Source organism: Narcine bancroftii, unplaced genomic scaffold, assembly GCF_036971445.1.
Source record: "Narcine bancroftii isolate sNarBan1 unplaced genomic scaffold, sNarBan1.hap1 Scaffold_582, whole genome shotgun sequence".
Lineage (NCBI taxonomy): Eukaryota > Metazoa > Chordata > Chondrichthyes > Torpediniformes > Narcinidae > Narcine > Narcine bancroftii.
In genome coordinates, this window is record NW_027212114.1 from 16518 (window position 1) to 41555 (window position 25038).

A 25038-nucleotide genomic window follows, 5' to 3' on the forward strand; every position below is an offset into this window, starting at 1 on the left:
TCTTTACATAAGATATTTGACATTTGTGTGTGTTCCATAATAAGTATGGCATGGCTTTTAATGTAAATGTGCAAAGTTTAATGTTCAAATATATTTGTGCTGTTGTAACTGGAATTCCAAATTCTCTTTCCATGTCTCATTTTTTAAAAACAAATAGTACAATTGATTTGTAATGATACAAATTTGAAAAAAGGGATAGCAGAAAGACAAAATGGACAGTTAATTGTGAGTTGGGCTTTTGCAAAAATTTGTTCGATCATTTTTGCTGCAGGTGGAGCGCTGTGCACAAGTGAGAAGCCAACTTTTAGAATTCGAAGATCAAACCAGAAGGCTGAATGGGAAAGTTGATGATTTGAAACTTCAACTGCGACAGACACAGATAGGTACGTTGTTTTGCAACATTACTTGAAACTGTCCACTGCACAAATTGGACATTTCGCATGGCTATTTCAACATTGTCAGTGGTTTTCCTGAATAGTGGTAGAGCTGTTGGTGATACATAACAACTGTATGATGAGTGAGTGGAAATTCCTGCAGTTTCCGGAGAAGATTGGGTTAATGATCTGGGATCTTCATGCGCAGATAAATGAAGCCAGCAAACCCCAGGTATTACTGAATTAATTCCTTCCAAAGTGCATCACTTTACACTTATTCGGATTGTACTTGATCTGCCACTTCTCTGCCCAACTTTGCATCCTGTCTTTATCCTGTTGTAACCTATAACCTCCTTTAACACTATTCACAATACCTTCAGGCTTTGCATCATCTTCAAACTTACTGACCCATCCCTCCATTGTTTTAAGTGGGGGACCTTATCAAGCACCTTATTAAAATCTATGTACGGCACAACCACCGTATAATAAGAGTAGTATATAATAGGCCTTGCCTTCATCAGTCGAGAAGGACAGCATTGCATGAAAGTGATTTGGGGATTGTTCAGATGATCTGGCTTTGAAGGTAAATGGGTAGAAAACTAGGGGGATTTATTCCTTAGAAATAGATATTGTAGAAATTCAGAAAAGTAGGCCTTTCTACAAGAAGATCGATGCCTCGAGCTCCCAAGTGCTTTTTAAAAAATTTAAATTTAGACATGCAATTTGGTGGGGTTAGGGTCACAGACCATTTTGGCCTTGAGTCCATGCTGCCCAATTTACACCCACTTAACCTACACCCCCAGTACATTTCAAACGGTGGAAGGAAATTGGATCCTCCAGGGAAAACTCACGCAGACATGGGGAGAACGTACAAACTCCTTACAGACGGTGCGGGATTCAAACCCCGTTCCCACTGGCACTGTAAAGGTGTTGTGCTAACCACTGCACCAACTGTGCCATCCTTGAGCTAAGGGAGGCCTTGAAGTTGGTGAACATTTCCTTTTGTGAGAAAGATGATCAACAGCATTTGCAGGCTTAAAAAGTGCAAAATAATGTTGCATAATTGATGTCTCTGCACATGTGAACATAAAATCTGGTATGAATTTGTGGGTTGCATTTACACAGTCAATGCTGTTCTTGTTAATGATTGGATTAAAAAAAAATGGATTCTCGTTGAGCTTTCCTGCATGATCCCTGATGTTTCTAAGAATGATTAACAGGGTGGATGCTGAGAGGCTTTTTCCTCTGGCTGGATGGTATGGAACTGGGTGACGTTGTCTTTAGTTTTTTTAAAAAAATGTCATTAGGAGAAATTTCTTGACTCAGAGGGATGTATATTTTTATTACCCTTTAGCTGAGGATGGTGGATCATCAGGTATTGGATGTATTCATTTCTGAGGTATTTTTTTTAAACACTAAAATGGAGCAGACATGGTGGCACGGTTGGTGAGGTGGTTAATGCAACGCCTTTACAGCACCAGCGATCGGGACCCAGGTTTGAATCTTGTGTTGTCTGTAGGGAGTTTGTATGTTCTCCTCGTGTCTGTGTGGGCTTTCCCTGGAGGCTCTGGTTTCCTCCCACTATTTGAAACGTACTGGGGGTGTAAATTGGGCAGCATGGACGTGGCCGAAATAGCTTGTCACTGCCATATGTCTAAATTGAATTAAAATTTAATTTTTTTTTTAAAATGTGGTAGACATACCTGATTGGTAGACCATGTTTGGTTTGTCTTGTGTGATATCATAGCTAGCACAAAGTTGGATGTAGTTTTTAGTTGATAATTAACCCTAAGGCAACATTCCAAGAGTTCTTCAGGTCCTAGACCCAAGTAGTTCAGCTGTTTCTGTGCAACATAAGGTCAAAATAGAAGTGTCTGGTGATTGTAAATTGTTTTGTTCCATTATGCAACTTGTCAGATAATAAAATTGTGCGAGATGTGGACAGTTTTCAAGCTGGGACTTGAGTGACTTTCATGTCTCTGAAGTGCCAGATAATAGCTATCTTCAATAAGAACAAGTCTCATCACTTTCCTCAATGGGGATTGAATGATTCCTTTCTCCCTTCCCCCCCTCCCCCACCCCAAGATTTTCACCATTCACAAATAGTTGCATGCTAGAAGTGGGCTAAACTAATCACCTTTTTGACTGGGGCATCATCCAGCCAATAGAGCTTATAAATGACACTTTGGGTAAGAATATTCACATGCAATGCAAAAACCTTAGCCTGTGTAAAATAATTTTTCAGCATTTCAGTTTTGAAGCCTGTTGAACAGGGTGGATACTGAGTGCCTGAATATTACTTCTTACAGCTCCCAATGCAGGGTGTGGGTTAGTAACTTTCCAAGGCTTCTTCAAAAGAACCTTCTGGAGCAAAATAATCCACAGCGAAATAAGAGGCCTAGGCTCTGGATGAAAAAGGAAACAAGGGACACCCAACAGCTGTGGCAGGGCCAAAATGCCACACAGGCAAATCTGGTGAAGTAGCAGAGGAACTCCATGCCTGTTTTGATGACAGTAACAGTAAAGAACCCTCCCCCCCACCACGTCCCCAATGATCTCATCGTGCCCGTATCTGAGGATGACGAACGTCCTGCCTTCAGGAGAGTTAATTCAAAGAAAGGGCCCAGATGGAGTATCTGGCCGAGTATTAACAATCTGTGCTGACCTACTGAACAACGTATTCACAGATATCTTCAACATCTCACTGCAGAAGGGCATGGTGCCCACCTGTTTCAAATAGGCATCATTCATACCAGTGCCCAAGAAGAGTTGGGTAACCTGCCTTATTGACTATCGACCAGTAGCACTTGCATCAACATTGATGAACTGTATTGAAAGACTGGGGTTGAAGGAGATCAGCTCCTGTCTGAGCAGTGACGTGGATACATTCCAGTTCGCCCATCGTAGCAGCAACAGGTCTATGGCGGATGCCATCTCACTGTCTCTACACAAAGCCCTGGAACACCTGGACAGTAAAGATACAAACATCAGGATGCTCTTTATCAACTAAAGCTTACCATTTAACACCATAATCCCCTCAAAACTGATCAGCAAACTCCAAGACCTGGGAGTTAACGCCCCACTGGTAATTAGATCGTAGATTTCCTCACCCCCAGATCACAATCAGAGGATTGGTAAAAACATCTCCGCAATCTCCATCAGTACCGGAGCACCACAGAGCTGCGTTCTTAGCCCCCTGCTCTATGCACTTCACATGTACGATTGTGTGGCTCAATATGACAATAACACCTTTAACAAATTTGTCGATGATTCCACTGTAGTGAGTTGTATAAAGAAAGGTGATGAGTCAACATACAAGAGGGAGATTGAAAACTTGGCTGATTGGTCCACCAACAACAACCTTGAACTCAATATTACCAAAACTAAGAGGCTGATTGTTGACTTCAGAAAGGGAAAACCAGAGATGTATGATCCAGTGATCATTGGGGGATCAGAGGTAAAGAAAGTGAGCAAATTTAAGTCCTTGGGAGTTACTGTTTTGGAGATCTTTCCTGGACCCAACATGCTAATGGCATCATGAAGAAAGCACGTCAGCGCCTCTACTTCCTCAGAAGTTTGCGGAGGTTTGGTATGACACCAGAAACCTTAGAAATTGTGCTGACCGGCTGTATCATGGTCTGGGACCATAAAGCCCTCCAAGAGGTAGTGAGCAGAACCCAGGACATCACATGAAAAACCCTCCCCACCACTGAGACCATCTACAGGGGAAGCTGCTGTTGGAGAGCAACAGCAATCATCAAGGATCCACTCCATCCAGAACATACTCTGTTCTTGCTAATGCCATCAGGAAAGAGGTATTGGTGCCACAAGTTTTGCACCTCTAGGTTCAGGAACAGCTGCTATCCCTCTATCATCAGACTCCTCAACGACAAACTCCATCAGGGACTTATTTAAGAACTCTTCTGCACTTAATTGATTTTTAAAATTCTCTCTGAATTATATAGTCAGTTTGTTTACATTCATTATCTGTTTACAGTTCTTTATTTGTTTACACGAATATGCTGTGTACAGCTTTTTTTGTACTACCAATAAGTGGTAATTTGGCGTCGCCTGCAGGAAAAATTATCTCAGGGTTGCATGTGATTTCATGCATGTACTTTGTGGGCGAATTGTTCTTAGATTTTTCAAATTTCAGATTTATTGTCAAAGTTTTCCTCAGTCATCCAAGTAACAACTTCTACATTGTAATTTCTGGATAAATTTGTCCACAAAGGATTGTGAACTATTAATGTATTTTGGGTATTTTGTCCCTCTTTAATTTTGCTTTTTGTATGTTTTGATTTTCTTCTTGCAGCTTTAGAGAATGAAGTATATCGTAATCCCAAACCTTCACAGATTGATCGGTCAACCATTGACTTCATTACAGACAGGATTTTACCTCCAGATATTTGCCTAGATCCTGGCTTACCCAGGAGACGGGCAATATTTGAAGAACGCTTCTTTTATCCAAGTTCCAGTACAAATGTGAACTACTCCAAATATATTGGAACACCAAGTTCTTCTTCAGATTCAGACCAAGATTTTGTGGCTGGAGCCAAGGCCCGAATAAGGGAGCTAGAAAAAGAGTCTGAAAACCTAGAGGAAGCCTATAGAAACTACCAAAACAGAGTTATTCAATCTGCTGTTCAAAAGAGTTCAGAGACTTGCGCATTCTCCCCTTTGCCAATTAATAGTATTTTGAGTAAAATTTCATCCATCCAGCAACCTAGAGTAACATTTGCTGACTATCTCCTTACTTCTGAACAGTCAAAGATCTCAGCAGGACACCAAGTATCTGAAGAAAGCCATCAACCAATAAATATAGTTGAAGATTACCAAACTCCCTCTGTTCATGTGCTCGCATCCCCAAAATATAGTTCTTCCATGCCTGTAAAACAAAAACATGACTATGACACGTGCATGAAGACTTCAGAAGGTAGGATTCATTAATAGGTGTAATATTATTACTTTATTTGTCATGAGCAAGATACCTGAGGTCACAGAAAGATGGTGCAAAGTTCCTACAGCAGAGGAGGTCAGGATCCAACTTTAGTTGGTGGAGCTGTGACATAGCAGTTGTGTCACCTTGTCAACACCCAAAGCTGCTGATTTGATTGACTCAATCAATCACCCTAATTATTCATTCCTGTCACCGCATGAACAATGACTGCAGGATGAACCATCTACTAAATGCACTGCAGTTACCTGATCCAGTCTGACAACATCTGTAATCTATAGCAGTAAAAACATAATACTGTAGAAATTCAGCAGGTCAAACAGTGTACTTCATGTAGCAAAGATAGATACATAACCAATGTTTCGGGCTTGAGCCCTTCCTCAAGGTATGACAAAATGTAGGCAGGTGCCAAAACAAAATGGTAGGGGGAGGAGCACAGGTCTACAGGCAGGAGGTGGATAAGGGAGGTCACACCAGAAAATGGGGGGAGCACCAGCAAATGGGGGGAGGGTGGAAGGCTCTGTGAATGGAGAAGGAAGGGGATGGAGAACTGAAGGAAAGAAGACAAAGGGAATGAGGAGGGAGAGAGAATAGAAAGTAGGCTAGGAGAAATCCAGTTGGAGAGTGCCCAGACGGAAAATTAATTTATAGGTGGTCTTGGTTGGACAGTACATGAGGCCATGGACAGACATGTCCAAGCAAGACTACCCGCAAATTGGAGGAGCAACACTTAATTTTCTGTCTGGGCACTCTCCAACCAGGTGGCATTAACAATCACTTCTCTAGTTTCTGCTAGCCTACTCTCCTTGCTCCCTCCATTCCCATTCCCTTTGTTTTCTCCATTCACAGACCCTTCCCACCCCCCCATCTCCCTGTTTGCTGGTGTGACCGCCCCCCCCCCCCCACTCCACCCTATCACCACCTGCCTGTGCTCCTCTCCCACCACCATTTTGTTCAGGCATCTGCCTACATTTCATCATACCTTGATGAAGGGCTCAAGCCCGAAACATTCGTTATGTATGTTTATCTCTGGAAAAACAACCAACTGAAAAACCTCACAAAGATAAGCGTATACAGAGCCGTTGTCATACCCACACTCCTGTTCGGCTCCGAATCATGGGTCCTCTACCGGCACCACCTACGGCTCCTAGAACGCTTCCACCAGCGTTGTCTCCGCTCCATCCTCAACATCCATTGGAGCGCTTACATCCCTAACGTCGAAGTACTCGAGATGGCAGAGGTCGACAGCATCGAGTCCACGCTGCTGAAGATCCAGCTGCGCTGGATGGGTCACGTCTCCAGAATGGAGGACCATCGCCTTCCCAAGATCGTGTTATATGGCGAGCTCTCCACTGGCCACCGTGACAGAGGTGCACCAAAGAAAAGGTACAAGGACTGCCTAAAGAAATCTCTTGGTGCCTGCCACATTGACCACCGCCAGTGGGCTGATATCGCCTCAACGTGCATCTTGGCGCCTCACAGTTTGGCGGGCAGCAACCTCCTTTGAAGAAGACCGCAGAGCCTACCTCACTGACAAAAGGCAAAGGAGGAAAAACCCAACACCCATCCCCAACCAACCAATTTTCCCCTGCAGCCGCTGCAACCGTGTCTGCCTGTCCCGCATCGGACTTGTCAGCCACAAACGAGTCTGCAGCTGACGTGGACTTTTTACCCCCTCCATAAATCTTCGTCCGCGAAGCCAAGCCAAAGATAAAGTACACTGTTTGACCTGCTGAGAGCATTGTGATTTTACTTCAACCACGATACCTGCAGACTTGCGTGTTTTATACGGCACCAATAAGTAAATCCTACAAATTGCTCACCTTTCTGATTTGGAAATGCATTATCAGTGCTTCAAATGCCATACCCAACAGCACTGTAGGAATACCTTCACCAGAAAAACTGCAGTGGCTCACCACCACCACCTTTTTAAGGACAATTAAGGACAATTAAATAAATGACAGTAACATCCAGATCTTGAAATTTTTAATTTAAAATAAAAAGTTATTAATTTTAATTAACCAGCATTCTCTCTGACCCTCCCTCCACTTTTTAAAATTAAATCACAAGAAATAGAATAGTTGTTCTTTTGTTCTGAATTGTCTGTTCCATCAATAAATTTTAGATAAATGGCTCTCTTTTTCAATGTGGTCTATCTGAGAAATAGTGAAACCCATTTAACTATGACAAGTGTGTTTTAAAGTTGATTAGCAATATTCTGGATATTTTGGGGAAAAATAATGAAAACTTGTTGGAGACTATTCGATCATGGGTACTTTGCAATAACAAACAACACATAACATTCACGGTTTCTCCCATAAGCAAGGACAACAACTTCACAAACAACTTGCGTAAAAGACTGGAGATGTTGAAAATCTGCAGACAGGACAGAAAAAGCTGGTAATGCTCAATGGGTCAAACACAATCTGTGGTGAGAAAAACAATGATTTGGGTTGAGGATCTTGTATCAGAAAGACGATTGATCTGAAACCTATTCTCTTTCTCTCACTAGACCGGCTGAATATTTCCAGCATTTCTATTTTATGGGAAAACCAGCGCTGATAATTGTGACAGTATTATCATATCCTTTGGAACCTTGACCGTCCACCAATAAAAACACTATTAGAATAAAATAAAATTCAGACTGCTTGTTTGTAGATTATCTTCCAAATTTAGACTTTTTTTGAATAGGTTATATTTTGAATGAAAGAGAAGTATTATTTTAATATTTTAAATGTTTTAAGTATAATTAGTATAATTCATAAAGTAGAATTTTAGAAATAGTCATTAACAACTGGATGTGTACTAATAAAGGTTACTTTTTTTTCTAAAAAGGTGAGGGTGGGTCATTTCTCATCACTGTTCCTAGTATATCAGAACATCACCCCCCAACAACAACAACAAGTGAGGTACAATCCTGTGTCTTTCAAGTTGCCAATACTGCGAACTGTCCTTCATCTAACATCTGTGGAGCTGATGGAAGGTAAAAATCCAGAATAGATATTTCTGGTCTTTTTGTAAATTATTCTGTAGTATAAGACAAGTGAATCACAATTCTGTTTTAAAACTAAACAAAGTTGGAAGAAAAAAAACCCAAAAGGAACATGAGAAACAAAGGAAGATGTGACTTGTGCAATTCTCGAGTCTTCTCAGCCATTCATAACATCATAGTTGATCCAATCATGGCTGCAATTCTACTTTCCAGTGTTTTCTATCAAATCTATCATCTGCCTTGAATATATCCAATATTTGCTTCCACAGCTGTCTGGAGTGGAGAATGCCAAAGGGTCATAAGGCTCTGGGAAAAGAAATTCCTTGCTCTGTCCATCTGAAATGGGTTACTGCCCCCTTGTGTTCTAGATGCTGATGCTAGGAGAACATCTGTTAGGCATCCACTTCAGAATGTTTCATGTTTCAATAAGGTCATGTTTCATTCTTCTAAAATCTAATGGGTAAAGACTGAACCATCTCAACCTTTCTTCGTGTCAACCCTTTGTCTGAGAATTCATGAACTTCTGTTCACTGCCTCCAATACAAATAAATTCTTCCTTAAATAAAGACCAGTACAGCACAAAATATTCCATGTTTTTTTCTCTCCAGTGCCTGTAAGGTTGTATCAAGATGTCCCTATTTTTATTCTCCATATCCATATCTTTGAACAGAAGACCATATTTAATTAACTCCTTTAATTACTTGTTATTTCTGCATAGTGCCCCTTTGTGCTTTGTACATTTGTTACTCTGAGATAGCTTTGGATTGCTGCATTTTCTAATCCTTGTATTTAAATAATTGTTTTCCCAGTTTTCCAAAGTGGATGACCTTTCATTTTTCCACGTTGTACTCCTATCTCCTTTCTGTGTGTGTTCGTGTGATGTTAATGCAGCCAAATGGGATTAGCTTGGTCAGAATAGACAAGTTGGACCAAAGAGCCTGTTTTTCCATTTGGATAGACATGCATTCAAAAGATATTTAAACAGATACATGGATGTGAAGGATTTAAAACAATAGAGACCTAATGCAGGCAAATGGAACTAACCTAGAATGGAACATAGCATGGAAGACTTGAGCTGAGGTGCCTTTTCCACAATATTGATTGCAACCGATGAGAACGCCTCATTTACCTGAATGGCATCTTGCATGTTCCTGTGCGTGAATTTGAAAATGTTCCATTTATCTTGCTACCCTGTTTTCTGTTAGTTAGTCAATCCCTTGTCTAGGTTCTTGCATTACTCTAATTTTTATTTTGTTAAGTAATTTTTTATGTGGCATCCAACCAAATATCTTTGGAAAATCCTATTACACCATATCTACATGTTTCTTTCTATCTACATCATTTGTTACATCCTTAAACAACTCCAGTGAATTTCTCAAAATTTCTTTTTCACTGAACCAAGTTGGAGTCGATTGATTGAATGGAAGGAGAAAGATCAGAAGACAAAGTGGCAGTACTAAAAGTAAGGGGATTGATGGCAGTGAACTGTAAGCAGTGCCTGTAGACTATGTCTTCAGCTGTTAACAAATGCAGCAGGGACTATTTTCCCAATGTTGTCAGTAAGAAAGCCTTCCGTATTCGCATCTCATTCACAGCACTAAATTTGATATGAGTGGTACAAAAAAGAAAATAAAAGACATTTGTGCGTGCTATTGTGAGCAAATAGCCTTTGCTTGAGTATTGGTGTCATTTGGTAAAGAATAAAACTTATATTTCCATACTAGTTACCCCACATATTTTTATCATACACATTATGTTCATTTCTATAAATGCACTTTTATCATGGGCTCCTGCTTCTGAGCATCTGCTGATGCATGTTTATGTGATAATTTCTTGGAACTGCATGATGATGGCAGCAGCTGCTTATCCCCTCTGTTGTCTCCTATTCTTAACTTGTCGGCAGGCATCTGATTTCTTTAACTGAAAGCCTCTTGTGTAAAAGTAGCGAAGATTGGAATCTTAGGCTCGATAGGAATTAAAATTATGTTTATTTCCGTACGATCCTTTCATTCTTAGTGTACACTTTAATAACTCCAAGCAGTTTTACAACATTCAAAATTAAAATATTTTGGCATTTTATACTTTGAACCCTTCACAGCTGCACTTTCATTTGCATAACTAAAGGGTAGTCTTTGCAGGTGTCTTCTTTATTCCACAACCATTTCTGACGACCAGGAAATCTGACCTTTAAAGAGACATTGCAGATACTTTCTGTTTGGTGTTGCACTATAATGATGTTTGCATCCCTGAAGATATTTCCAGCGTATATCAAGCAGAACAATAATTTATAAATCTGAATTCACATTTTAAAGGAAAAGGAGGCAGTAGACTATTTCCAAGATTGCATTAGTTTAGATACTATTTATTGTCATATAATAAAACAGAAATGTAATCTTCCACAAAATTGCCATAAGGCAGACAAAGGTTCACCGAGTGCCCCTTACAGTCAGAGAAAGAGAAACAAAAGAAAGTTGTCCTCCTGCCCCCCCACCACCCCCCCAGGAGTCATGGAGTGTCCTTGGATTTGCCTCCAGTGCTCCCACAGCCTCTGCAGCTGCAGAAGACTCCAGTTTAGTTCAAACCATCGGCAACCCAAGCCCAGATCCAAGCTTGTGACATGATGGGGAAGCCTTCAACTCCCAGGGGTCTCAGCATCCTTTTGAATCCCAGTCCTGATGCCTGGTTCTCATGAGCCAGTCTCCTACAGCCTGGAGTGAATCCTTTGACCTCAAGTTACCAGCAGTCCACAGCCTGTGTGGTTTGCTAGCCTGCAAGTCACCAAAGGTTCATTGCCTGTATGTGTCCTCCAGCCACAGAGCCCCTCACTGGTCCACCACTATGATCATCATCCTTGGGGTCCTCTCCTCTGCTTCTCCTTCTCAATGGTGTTTTTTTCACCGTTACTGGTGCGTGCACTAGTTTGCAACCCCTTGAGACCGCTGTGAAATATAGCCGCCACCATCTTGGACCCAGACCCCACTGTCCCAGGATTTTAAATAAACACTGCAGTTTTTTATTAGGCAGTTTAAATCCTCTACAGAGCTATCGGCAGTAGGACATATTTCTACTTTAATAGTAGCGAGTATTTTCCATGTTTTATTTTTCTTTTTAATTAACTTGCAGGTCAGAAAATAATCAGATTGATAATCCTGTGCCTATGTCTTCAACAATTCCGTTTGAACAACTTCTTGATCAACCAGATGATCATTGTGGAATCAGTAAGTTAAATAAATGGTTGTGGACTGTTGTCCTGACTTGTTTGTAGAATTTTACAAATAAAAAAATACGGAATGCTGAATCTATAATATAAGTTCTGGAAATGTGTATCTGATCAGGTAACAATTTAAAAACACCAAATAATGATTAATATTTCAAATTGTGATTATTCAATAGAAATACAAAAGGAACCCAGGTGAATTATCTAAACTTAGTGTAATCAGACTTTCACTTGTGTTTTCGAAGAACTGGATAACTGCATACTATAGTCTGCTATTGGGTTTTAAAATTGTTGGGAAAGGGAGGAGAGTGTGACAATAATAATTTCCACCAGTTTGTGAAATGTTGTAAAATTGGAAGGATTACATTGGAATGTCTTGTGAAATTACAAGGAAACTAAAGACTGAAACCAGAGCAAATGTGTTCTGTGTTGACTTGATGTGGATCTGTAGACAACATCCACAGCCTTTCCTTCATCTACTTTCTTGGTAACCTCCTCGAAAAACTATATGATTCGTTAAACATGACCTTCTATGCACAAAACCATGCTGACTGGCCTTGGCTGTTCAAATATTTGTATATCCGATCTCTCAGAACATCCTCCAATAATTTACCTACTACTGACTTCAGGCTCAATGGCCTGTAATTTCCTGGTTTATTTTTGGAGCCTTTTTTAAACAACGGAACAACATGAGGTACCCTCCAATCCTCTGGCACCATTTCAAATATTTCTGCCAGGGCCCCTGCAATTTCTACACTAGTCTCCCTCAAGGTCCGAGGGAATATCATGTCAGGCCCAAGAGATTTATCTACCTTTCTTCGCTATAAGGCAGCAAACCCCTCCTCTTCTTTAATCTTTATTTTCCATGCCACTACTGCTTGTCTCCCTTATACTCTGCCAGTAAATACGGATGCAAAAAAACTTTAAAATCGTCCACATCTTGTGAAGCTCCACACATAGACAACCACTCTGATCTTCTAGGGCAGGGGTTCCCAACCAGGGTACATGTACCCCCAGTGGTACATTTGCACTTTTCAGGGGGTACATTGGGTCTGAGAGAATAACCACTACTGTACAATACAAGGTGTTGTAATGAGCAGTCAGATTGCACAATGTCATATTTTTTTTGATCCTTAATTTTTAGGGGTACAAGGAAACCTATAAAAATGCCCAAGGGGTACAGAGGTAAAAAAAGGTTGGGAACCCTTGTTCTCGGGGACCAATTTTGTCCCTTACTATCATTTTCACTCTTTCAGGTTTACCTTCACATTATCTGCCAAAGCAACCTTGTGTCTTCTTTTAACCTTCCTTATTTCTTTCTTAAGTATTTTCTATACTTTTCTAGTGCCTCATTTGCTTCTTGTTGTCTATAACCTGCTGTACACCTCTCTTCTTCTGAACCAGATTGCTAATATCCCTCAAAAACCAAGGTTCCCTGTGCCTGTTAACTTTATCTTTAATTTTGACAGGAACATGCAAACTCTGCACTCTCAAAATTTTGCCTTTGAAGACCTTTCACTTACTAAACACATCCTTGCCAGAAAACAACTTATCCCAATCCACTCTTCCTAGAGCCTTTCTCATTTCCACAAAATTGGACTTTCTCCAGTTTAGAATCTCAGCTCGGCTGTCCTTGTTCTGCTGAGTCCTCATCTTCAGGCTCCTGTACCCTTTTCCTGATGGTAGCAGAGTGAAAAGGGTATGGCCTGGGTGGTGGGGGTCCTTGAGGATAGAGGCTGCTTTATTAAGACACCACCTCTTGTAGATGTACTCGATGGAGTGACTCCCATGGAGTCACAGGCCGCGTTAACAACCCTCTGGTGTTCATTCTTGTCCTGAACGTTGGCACCTCCGCATCAGATAGTGATGCAACTAGCCTGAATGTTCTCTATGGTAGACCTATAGACGTTTGTGAGAATCTTCGGTGACATTACTGAATCTCTTCAAACATGTGCTCTATAAAGTACACTGTTGCCCTGCTGAGTTTCTCCACCGTGGAGTTTGCAGACTTTCATGTTTTACTCCTCAAACACCTCACAAAGTATAGCCGCTGGCAAGCCTTCATCATGATTTCATCAACATGGAGGCTCCAGGACAGATCCTCGTAGATGTCGACACCAATGAATTTGAAGTTCTTGACCCTCTCCATTACTGAGGCCTCGATGATGACTGGATGGTGTTCTCCTGAAGTTCACAATCATCTACTTGATTTTGCTAATGTTGAGTGCAAGGTTGCTATTGTGACACCACTCAACGAGCTGATCTATCTCCCTCCTGTACTCTTCCTCGTTGCCATTTGTGATTCTGCTGACAACTGTGGTGTCATCAGTAAATTTGTAGATAGCATTGGAATTGTACCTGGCTACACATTCATGGGTGTATAATGAGTAGAGCAATGGGATAAGCATTCATCCTGAGGTGCACTTGTGTTGGAAGTCAGTGAGGAAGAAACGTTGTTATCAATTCATACTGACTGTGATCTTCTTGTTAGGAAGTGGAAGATCCAGTTGCAAAGTGAGGTGCAGAGGTCCAGGGTTTGAAGCTTGTTGACCAGAACTGAGGAAATAATGGTGTAGAAGGCTGAGATGTGGTCTATGAAGAGCAGCCATATGTATGAGTTGCTGTTTTCAAGTTGATCCATTTAATATCCTGCTGGATATAACTCATGCAGGAAAAAAATTTCCTTGATGTTTTATTACCATGGACTTGATACAAAACCTCACATTATTGTACAGTTCATAGATATGTCTGCTTGGAACTGAATAAATCTTAATCAATAAAAATGGTTTATTGATCAGGCCTGACAAAAGCATTCCACAAGGACAGGTCTTCCTCTATGTACTTGAAGTATTTCTTGGGATTTCCCTGTTTTATTGGAGTCTGCATATAGTCATTTTATCATTTCGTGATGTCTTTCGAACAATCTTGAACAAATGATTGATCATCCTGTGCCATGAAGTGTTTCCCTATAATTGATAATGTTGATATTGTGTCATTTGCAAGTTTGGCATTTGATTGTTTCATCATCTCTTTCCACAGTCCTTTTGTAGAGTCATTTTAACATCCTCCTAAGAACTTCCTTCTCCTTCCAGTATCTGTGTATCAGTCATGGCCACTTCCCATGAACAGAAGAAACAATGAATAATTGTATCACATTCACCCATTTATCACCTGGGCTCTTGTCAAGAAGTATATGGGAGGTACAATTAGTCCTTGCTTCATGCTCTCAGATTACATTGATGAGTAGTGTTCTGTTTAAGAGTTCTCAGCCGGATGATTTCCATGCTCTGACCTCAAATACAAAAGTATTTAATCGTTTATTGTTTTACTTACAAAGTAAATGTACTATCTGAAAGTGCCCTTTATTCAAATATCTGGTTGTGAATTATTCCATTCTTTATGATTAATAAACTTTTAGGGAGATATTTCAGCATCTTGTCTCACGAAGGCATCTATCCCCTATGCACAGACCAATCAACTCTCTCAACACCTTTGGCCTCCTGTTGGCTCCTTGTGGAAGTTTCTTTTTGAATCCACCTCATCAATATATTGCTATTGTTTTTTTTTAAGGAAAACTAAAGCTTAATATAAATTAATAATGTTATTTTAATTGCATCATGTCACTTCTCTGGAGCCGATCAGAGCTTTGTGAGCCAGATGCTGAACTATGGAAAGTTGTCCAATACTTGCACGTCTTTCAAACAAGACCACCACCCAAACTTTTCTACTCACTTCCCTAGGTGACCCAGGCTCTGGATACTCACAACTGGATCTTCATGACCTTATTCATGAATTCCTTTCAGCGCGCCTCTGATCTTACCCAGCTATTTCCTTTAACTAACAGTCCCTCCTTTATAATTCTATTCAAATGGCTCTTTTGCCCTTCAATATGTATTTGATGTTCATTATCCGTGAATACCACAGGAATCGTTGCATTTTTCATATGTATTTTTATCAGGATCAGTGAGTTTGACTATATCCTCCCTGACTGGCAATTTATTTTTGAGTCATTACTTAAATGGGTCCCAGAAAACACCTTTCTGTCCTATGCTCCAAGAATTCATCTTCTTTTCTGTTTTATCTCTGTACAATTATTTTCTTTACTCTGGTCATTAAACCTTTAAATATCAAGTTCTGAGATATCGTTTTGATACTGGGGCCTACCAGCAATTTTTCATTTACTGATTTTAAACTGCCTTTTGAAACACTAAATATTCCATATAAGAGATGCACACTAATGCAGAATATGAACACATGTTAATGAGAAGGAATGCAATGGCTACAACTTCTAACGCTGCCAATGGGTTAACTGCTCCTCCTTCAGGTTGGTTCCAGATGATGATGTGTCCACTTCCGAATCTGTACCCAATTTATTGTCTGCCATGCAACAACCAATCTGTAGTGTCATTATTGTCATCCAGTAAATAGTTTAAAACCTTTCACAGCTCAAGACACTGCCAACATGTGTTGCTCAATTACTGTTAACATTCGTGAGGTGGATTCCACCAGCATCGGCTTGCCATGTGTCATTTGCAGGAGGACTTCATTAAGCTGGGCATCAGTAGTAGTAGTTCAAACCTAATTTCTTTTAAAGGATTTTGCTGTTCGGAGTCCATTTCCCTCTTTTCACTTTTCCAAGTAATTTATGCCATGGGCATTATATTCCTTGATAAGATTTCATGAATAACCAGTTCATCGCAGGAAAGACCAGAGGCCTGAAACCCCTGATGGAATAATTCTCTCCAGGTTTTCTCTGCCTTGTACATTCCTGTTACTTACAAAACCCAAGAACTGAAGCTACAAACACCCTGATTGTACGTTCATAGAGTTAATGGATAAAGGGATTCAATTTCTAAATTTTTATGCCAAGTTACCACAATATCACAGGCCAAGGAGCCAAATTAAATATGAGGAATTCCAAAGGACATGGAGAAAATGAGCTTCACTGTGTAAGTATTCTCTTGACATTCCCTCTGTAGTTTTTTTTTTAATGCAGTCTTTCCCAATTATTATATTCCAAGAGAACACTGTTATTTAGGCTAGACCTGACCTCCTTATTACTGATTAGTCTAACAGAAGGAATGCTGGTTGTCACACACATCTGGTCTCTTCCTGACTTAGCAAAATACTAAATTGCCTTTATTAACAGGTGGATTATCTCATCGGTGAGGCTACAGAGCACAAAGGGACTTCTCTTGCATTTGTATTTCCATAGATCTGATATTGCACTGACATTTGACAGTCCCTGGCAAAGTGCCTCTACAGAGCAGCAGAGATGTATTTCTCCCCCTTGGATTGATTCTTGTTTTCTTTGTCATTTTTATGAACCAGAATTTACTGTTTCAGTGGATGGTTTAGCAACAAACAGCTTTTTGTATCCTTGGATTCATTAGCTTGACAATGTCTCCAAATTGGAGACAAAACAGCTTGTGGGGACCCCAACTAAATTATTCATGTCCTCAGCATCAAACCATACTTGGTCTTTGCTCCTTTTTTGTGAGGCACTGCATAATTAAGGTTTTTGAAACAACTAATTTTGGAGTATTCTTGTAATCTGTTTCTCATTGTTTCTCACTGAGCTCATTTATATAGGGATTGCTAATATTTGGAGATTTTCTCCTGGTTTCTGACTAGTTTTGTCCATTTCTTCAAATGGTCTTCCAGCACTTTTTCTCACTGATCTTGGGAAATGGTCCTGTAGACCTTGGAGTGTAGTCCCTCTTTTTGTAACTGTAAGCAAAATCCCAAAAGCCTATGGTGCTAAAGCATAAAGATTCACTTTAGTTCTCTCCTCCTTGTCACATTCCTGAATTCTGTTGAGTTTTTACAGCCAGAAGTATCAACGTGGGCAATTGCTTCTGAGTTAGTTAAGCTTGTTTCTTTGCAAACTTTTGCTTTTGAAGTCTGGTATATGATGCCTTTGATCCATTTTAGTGCCCCAGTTGGATGCCTGGAGCATATTTGAAATGTGGCATGTACTTCATGTGTGGTGGATGGATACTCCATTTGCCTACACTGTAATACTGAACCCTTCTCCATTAACAATGAACCCTTCTCCATTAACAATGGCGTGAAGCAAGGCTGTGTTCTCGCACCAACCCTCTTTTCAATCTTCTTCAGCATGATGCTGAACCAAGCCATGAAAGACCCCAACAATGAAGACGCTGTTTACATCCGGTACCGCACGGATGGCAGTCTCTTCAATCTGAGGCGCCTGCAAGCTCACACCAAGACACAAGAGAAACTTGTCCGTGAACTACTCTTTGCAGACGATGCCGCTTTAGTTGCCCATTCAGAGCCAGCTCTTCAGCGCTTGACGTCCTGCTTTGCGGAAACTGCCAAAATGTTTGGCCTGGAAGTCAGCCTGAAGAAAACTGAGGTCCTCCATCAGCCAGCTCCCCACCATGACTACCAGCCCCCCCACATCTCCATCGGGCACAGAAAACTCAAAACGGTCAACCAGTTTACCTATCTCGGCTGTACCATTTCATCAGATGCAAGGATCGACAATGAGATAGACAACAGACTCGCCAAGGCAAATAGCGCCTTTGGAAGACTACACAAAAGAGTCTGGAAAAACAACCAACTGAAAAACCTCACAAAGATAAGCGTATACAGAGCCGTTGTCATACCCACACTCCTGTTCGGCTCCGAATCATGGGTCCTCTACCGGCACCACCTACGGCTCCTAGAACGCTTCCACCAGCGTTGTCTCCGCTCCATCCTCAACATCCATTGGAGCGCTTTCATCCCTAACGTCGAAGTACTCGAGATGGCAGAGGTCGACAGCATCGAGTCCACGCTGCTGAAGATCCAGCTGCGCTGGATGGGTCACCTCTCCAGAATGGAGGACCATCGCCTTCCCAAGATCGTGTTATATGGCGAGCTCTCCACTGGCCACCGTGACAGAGGTGCACCAAAGAAAAGGTACAAGGACTGCCTAAAGAAATCTCTTGGTGCCTGCCACATTGACCACCGCCAGTGGGCTGATAACGCCTCAAACCGTGCATCTTGGCGCCTCACAGTTTGGCGGGCAGCAGCCTCCTTTGAAGAAGACCGCAGAGCCCACCTCACTGACAAAAGGCAAAGGAGGAAAAACCCAACACCCAACCCCAACCAACCAATTTTCCCCTGCAACCGCTGCAACCGTGTCTGCTTGTCCCGCATCGGACTTGTCAGCCACAAACGAGCCTGCAGCTGACGTGGACTTTTTACCCCCTCCATAAATCTTCGTCCGCGAAGCCAAGCCAAAGAACAAGAATACTGTAGATGGGATTGGGGTGGAGTGGTTGGGAGATATCCACTATAAATACATTATCATGTGAAGATTCATCATTCTCGCTTTATTCCAGGGACTTTTGAGTCAGCATCATTAAACAACATTCCTTTCTACTGGCAGTCCTGCCTTCTGCAATTTACCTTTTGCACTCGGTATGATCTCCCAGAAGATTTTGTTTTTTGAGAATTGAAATATTACATTTAAATTCTTCCTGTCTCTCGCTGCGCTTTATCTGGCCTGGATCTCCTCCTCTTGCATTCCCCTGACATTCTTCATAGTTTTGGGTTATCATTTACCTTACAGTGTAAATGTAAAACAATATTTTTTTGTACCTTTTTATCTTTTCTCACCTGTAGCACTCTGCTAATTCCGGCAGTAACTGGTTATTCACTGCATCCTTTTCCATGATCTTCTTCTGTAATCCCATAATCTTCCATCCATTGAATTCATTCACAGTCAATAACTGGCTGCTAATATTACCCAAATAGCCATAATGTTGCTTCTGTCTAAAAGCTTTTAGGCAGGACTCTACTACAAGTATCTTCCCTTTTCTACATTTGGTTCTCTTGCACAGTATACTGTTACCCTCTCATCAGCTGATATACCTTATTCAAGGAATGCTTCTCGTTCTCATTGTTTGTCACTGAAATCTTGCTAATTCTGCTGTTCCTTATTGAAGTTTTGCTTCATGCTTTATAAGATATGACCAGAATCTTTTAGGCTAATAATTTCATTTGAAACATAAAATCTAACAAATGCCATCAATACACATCACCTTGAAAATTAGCCAAAACTATTTTCAAATCACAGATTCCCCAACTTGACTGATAGTTGTGTATGAACATTCCTAACAAAGCCATAGTGGGCCAATTGTACATGTCAATTGAATAGATTATTATCAACTCCAATGGCACGGCCAATATTGGTCTTTCCTTCTTTATTTCCAAATAGTCTTATTGATATAGGGATTACATTGATGCTACCAAAGAAGAGGTACAAGGACTGCCTAAAGAAATCTCTTGGTGCCTGCCACATTGACCACCGCCAGTGGGCTGATATCGCCTCAAACTGTGCATCTTGGCGCCTCACAGTTCGGCGGGCAGCAACCTCCTTTGAAGAAGACCGCAGAGCCCACCTCACTGACAAAAGACAAAGGAGGAAAAACCCAACACCCAACCCCAACCAACCAATTTTCCACTGCAACCGTGTCTGCCTGTCCCGCTTCGGACTTGTCAGCTACAAACAAGCCTGCAGTTGACGTGGACATTACCCCTCCATAAATCTTCGTCCGCGAAGCCAAGCCAAAGAAAGAAAAATCAATGCTATATTTGCTATCTTGTAATTCAGGCCTAAGTTGTTAGTTTTTGTGAAAAATTGTGTTTTCAATCAATTCATGGGTGTAGAGTTCCCTTGCGTATTATTTTAGACATACAGTTCAGTAACAGGCCATTTCGGCCCACGAGTCCATGCCATTCAATTTACACTCAGTAAACCTACAACTCCCCTGTATGTTTTAAATGTAGGAGGTAACCAGAGCCCCCAAGGAAAACCCATGCAGACACGGGGTGTCTCCTGACAGACCGTGTGGGATTCGAACTCCAGTCCCGATCGCTGGTGCTGTAAAGACATTGCGCTAACCGCTACGCCAACCATGTTACCCTGTTACTCATCATTCAGGAGTCACTAACACAGAACAACACAATCCAATGATTTTGCTTAGTGATTTTTGTCACTGTTCTCTGAGTTTTCTTTCCCATTTAACTGATTGTGTTCAGTGAGATTCAATGGAACCTCATTAGTTCGGGTCCCAAAAAATCAGATTGTGAAAAAAGTAGGGTTATGCTAAATTGGGATTTCACTACTGTGTACAATATATGCACAGATCAATCATAGCATGAACCCCACCACTCCCTCAGTTTGCAGCAGCACTCACCTCTTACCTTAATCATTTAGACACCCCACTTCTAAATATCTGCTGCGCCACAGGGTGGCCATCCCTGGTACTGCATCTTTTAAAATTTGCTCGCTTAACGTCCTATCTCAAAGAACGAAACATGGACATTAAGGAGTCCAATGACTCAGCGCGTTATATCCAAATTCACATTAAATCTGGGTTTCACTGTAATCATGCCATAGCTGAAATTCAATCTTTTTCATTTGTCATGAATTATCAATGATAATGTACTAATTGTATGACTTGTTTGAATTATTTTAACAATCTTTAAATAGAGGAGCAAAGCCTTTACACCGCCAGCGATTGGATCCTGCGCTGCCCGTAGGGTGTTTGTACGTTCTCCCCAAGTCTGCGTGGGTTTTCTCCGGTGATTCCAATTTCCTTCCACCATTCAAAAATGTACTAGGGTGTAGGTTAATGGGGTGTAAATTGGGAAGCACGGACTCATGGGGCCAAATTGGCCTGTTACGGTGCTGTATGTCTAAACTTAAAATGGAAATTGAGTGAGACATAGAGATAAAGCAAAATCTTAAGGTAATTTAGTCTTTTGTGTCGGTCCAGCAGGAAAAAAAAATCTGCCCTTTCCCCCATTTTTCTGGATCCCTATTGCTGCTTCCCACCATCACTCTTCCTCCTTTAACATTGATGACTAGGGACTCTGGGTAGCAGTTACTGTATTCATTTGACATAAATTTTCCCTCTGGTATTCTACCCTATGAAATAGCATGTTTGCAGCTGTTCATGACCTCATCAAACAGCTGGTAAGGAATTGGGAATACTTACTCAGTGAAGGTTGGGATGCCCTAATGTCTGAGAAGGTTATGGTTCCACCAAGCAGCCTCCTGACAATCTGGTCATTCTCACTAAAGTTTCAGGGGTGACCCTTGTAGATTTAACATTTTAAAGAAAAAAAATTAAGGCAAACACAGATGTGCCACTGTTGAAATAAACTAGCTGACATTTGAGATTAATTAATAGGAAATGCTTTTCTCTAGGGACTTCCAAGACAGATGTCCAGGGATATTTACATTAGTTAAAGAGTACATTATATTTTCTACTTTCCCAGGCAGTTAATATTTTTGATGAGTTTTTCTTATTTGAGAAAGGACTGATAAATAAGTATTTAATGGTTAAACAATCTGATCAGAAATTTATATTTTACGATTTTTGCTTTTGAGTTTGCGTTAGAAGTTAAACAAAGGACCTTTGTTTCTTTCTTACAGTGCAAGAAAGTGTTTCAATGCTTAACAAGAATTTATCCCAGTGCTCAGAGGAAAATGAGAATAAAGGCTCTGTTTTATCACTAGACCAAGAAATAATTTCCTCTCCAGCAGATGCATGTGAGTTTCCTGCCATCATGTGATCTGTGTATGAGTATAGGCCATTAATTGATCTTTGGTAAAGTGGTAGACAGTTATGTTTAGATTTGAGCATTGAAGTTTATTCCCATTTTTATCATTAATTAGCAGTACTATTAAAAATGTATTGTCACATGTGATGAATATTCTCAATTCTTATGTATTTGATACTCTTATATCTAGATATTTTCCATATCTAGTACAGGAAATCATTTTGCATGGAGTAGATTCACTGCTCAGGTTTGTAAAGGCAGAATGCAATTGGAATTCTGAAAACTGGACAGCTTTAACTGGATCAGCTTGGTGTATTTTACTAACCAACTTGTGCATACGTACAGTACCTCTATAGCGTATACCAAAGCACTGTGAAGAAATAGCGCAACAGTTGTAATATATCCAAATTTGTGCCATAATTGTTTAGCATTTGAATCTTGCTTTGAGTGGATACAGTGGAAGGATCAAGCACATTCTCAATGCTTAGTCCTTTGGTTGCAGGGCTACATTGTTAAATAGTGTATTTACAGATACATTTTCATACTAATTACATTTTAATGATTTGACTTTTGAGAGATTATCATTATTATTGGAAATTTGCTGTTAAAATGTTCCAAAGACAATAATCCGCCATTGTTCCACTAGTCCACTGTAAATAGATCTCAGATTCAAGTGAACATAGGTACTCCCCATTTTTTCCCAAATTTAATCTAAGAAATAATACTAACTTTCAAAAGAGTTTGGGGGTACAGGCTGCATAAAGCCAGAGTAGCATGTAACTATCAAATTAACAAAAGGAAAGCAAAATTCTGTAGGTGCTAGAAATGGAAACAAGAAGTTCTGGAAATTGCAGCAGATTAGCAGGCATCGACTGAAAGAGAAAGAATAAACATTTCCAGTCATTAGCCTTTCACCAAAACTGTAAAGAGCTGAGGGTAAATAAAAATTTAGGAGCCGGAGAAGAAAAGTCCTAAGATCTGAGAAATGATGGAAGAAAGGAGAGATTAAATGACAAAGGAATGATGTGGCAAGATTAAGAAGGCAATTGGAAAAGTAGTAACAGATTGGTCTGGAGAAGACGGGAATAGGAATAGAATCTCTATCTGAGATTGTTAAATTTAAAAGTGGAGGGCAGCATCTTGCAGAATGAAAACATTAGATGCAGTACTCTTGCATTGCATAATGAAGATCAAGGAATATGATAACTGCAATGTTTCGATAACAAAAATGATATAAGAATGGAGTCTTGATAAAATAATACGTGACAAAAGGAAATTTGTGTACCCTAGCAGCACTGATCATGCCAATCATTATGCCATTTTTTTCTTCAATGCATTAAAAGTGGATATGGCGAGTCATTATTATGAGCTATCAATTTAACAGGAAGAAAGTTTTGAAGCTTGGCTATCTGCTGTGCTCACTCTTTAATGTAAGGCGTAATTAATCTTTTGGTCAGCTCTGTCAGATACACCCAACAGCAAATCTTTCACTTTCAAAGCAGGAAAAAAATTGCTGGAGAAAATCAGTGAGCTGAGCAAAACAATGGTTAATGTTTTGGGCTGGAACCCTTTTTAAGACAAGGTTTTAATCAAACCCAAAACAACATTCAACTGTTACTGATAGACCTGCTGAGTTCCTCCAGCAGATTTCTAAAAAAAAACTGGAGTCTCTTGTGCGTCCTTAGGCTGCACTCTCATCTCCTTTCCTGCTAAATTGGAGCAAGAACCTATTAATGCTGCTAATTTCCTTGCACTCCTGAAAGGGGTTTGAAGAAAAGGTGAGGGCATATTTCAAAACTGCAACTTCTACCAGCAAGCAGGGCACGTGCTGCAAGCACAGGGGCTCTGGCATTACTTGCAACTGTCCTTCCCAGTTGTGCACTTTGAAATATATAGCCGGTCTGTAATTGTTAATGGATCCGAATACTGGAATTCCCTCCTCAAAAACGCTGGGAATGTCTTCACCAAGAGGACCAATAACAATCAAAAAGGCAACTCACCATTATCTTCTCGAATTGAACTAAAGATAGGAAATTGGATGTTGGATTTGTGGAATCATCCAGATCCCAAAATGAAAATTTGAATTGATTGGGTGTTTTTCTAGTTCACAGCATATAAGATCAATATTTTTAACATTTTGTTTTGAAAATTGTCCAAAAATGTAAACTTTGTTTTCCTCTGCAAATGCCATCTGATCTGAGTATTTCTAAATTTGCTATTTTTATTTCAGATTTCTATCTTCTACTGTTGTCCAAAGTTAAGAAGTCTTTTAAGTAACATTCAGAGCCATGTTTCACTTGGAGATGTGGCTCTGTTATTTTGTATCTCCGCATAACAATAAGCGTGAAGTGACAAAATCCAAAACACATTGGAACACACCCTTCAGGGTTCACCATTCCCTCACCTCCATGTGCAATTGCTTTTATGGTGGCATTCTTCAAGCCAATGGTTTTTGGTTCAGAGTTTTCCTGGTATGATTTGGCACCTTGTGCTAGCAGAAAACTATTTTTGGAAACATTGTAAATTAGAGGAGTGCAAGCATGAGTTCACCTCGGGTGTTTGTAATCGACCACATTATTTCAAACTCACCTGCATTAAATTTCAAACATTTGTGCTTTTCAAAGGCAAGGAAGAAGTACGTGCTCATGAGATTTTAGTAGAAATGTGCTTTAAATGGAACAACAGCTGACAAAAAAAAATCAAAACCGGGTTTGAAGAAACTGAAACTAACCATTTTTTAAAAACTTTTGTTTCAAGACTTGTTATGAGATTTATTTTGGTGGCAACAAAACTTCTCTTCTATTGGATATAATAACTCCAAAGTCATATTGAGAAAATAAAGTGATCCATCTGAGTGGCTCCTAATAAGAATTTGATGATGTATAGGTAAATTGAAATGGATTGATGAGGAGGA

General features: G+C 40.3%; 1 protein-coding gene across 1 annotated transcript; it reads left to right on the forward strand.

Annotated features, from left to right (window-relative positions):
- Positions 1 to 271: 271 nt before the first annotated feature.
- On the forward strand, positions 272 to 25034 carry LOC138751003 (centriole and centriolar satellite protein OFD1-like; the record flags this gene model as incomplete). The annotated part of the gene is made up of 6 exons (XM_069913105.1): positions 272 to 383; positions 4690 to 5310; positions 8167 to 8314; positions 11447 to 11541; positions 21997 to 22113; positions 25011 to 25034. Coding segments are annotated over 6 exons (1117 nt in total), but the record flags the coding sequence as incomplete, so codon positions are not given.
- Between the last annotated feature and the right edge of the window lie 4 nt (positions 25035 to 25038).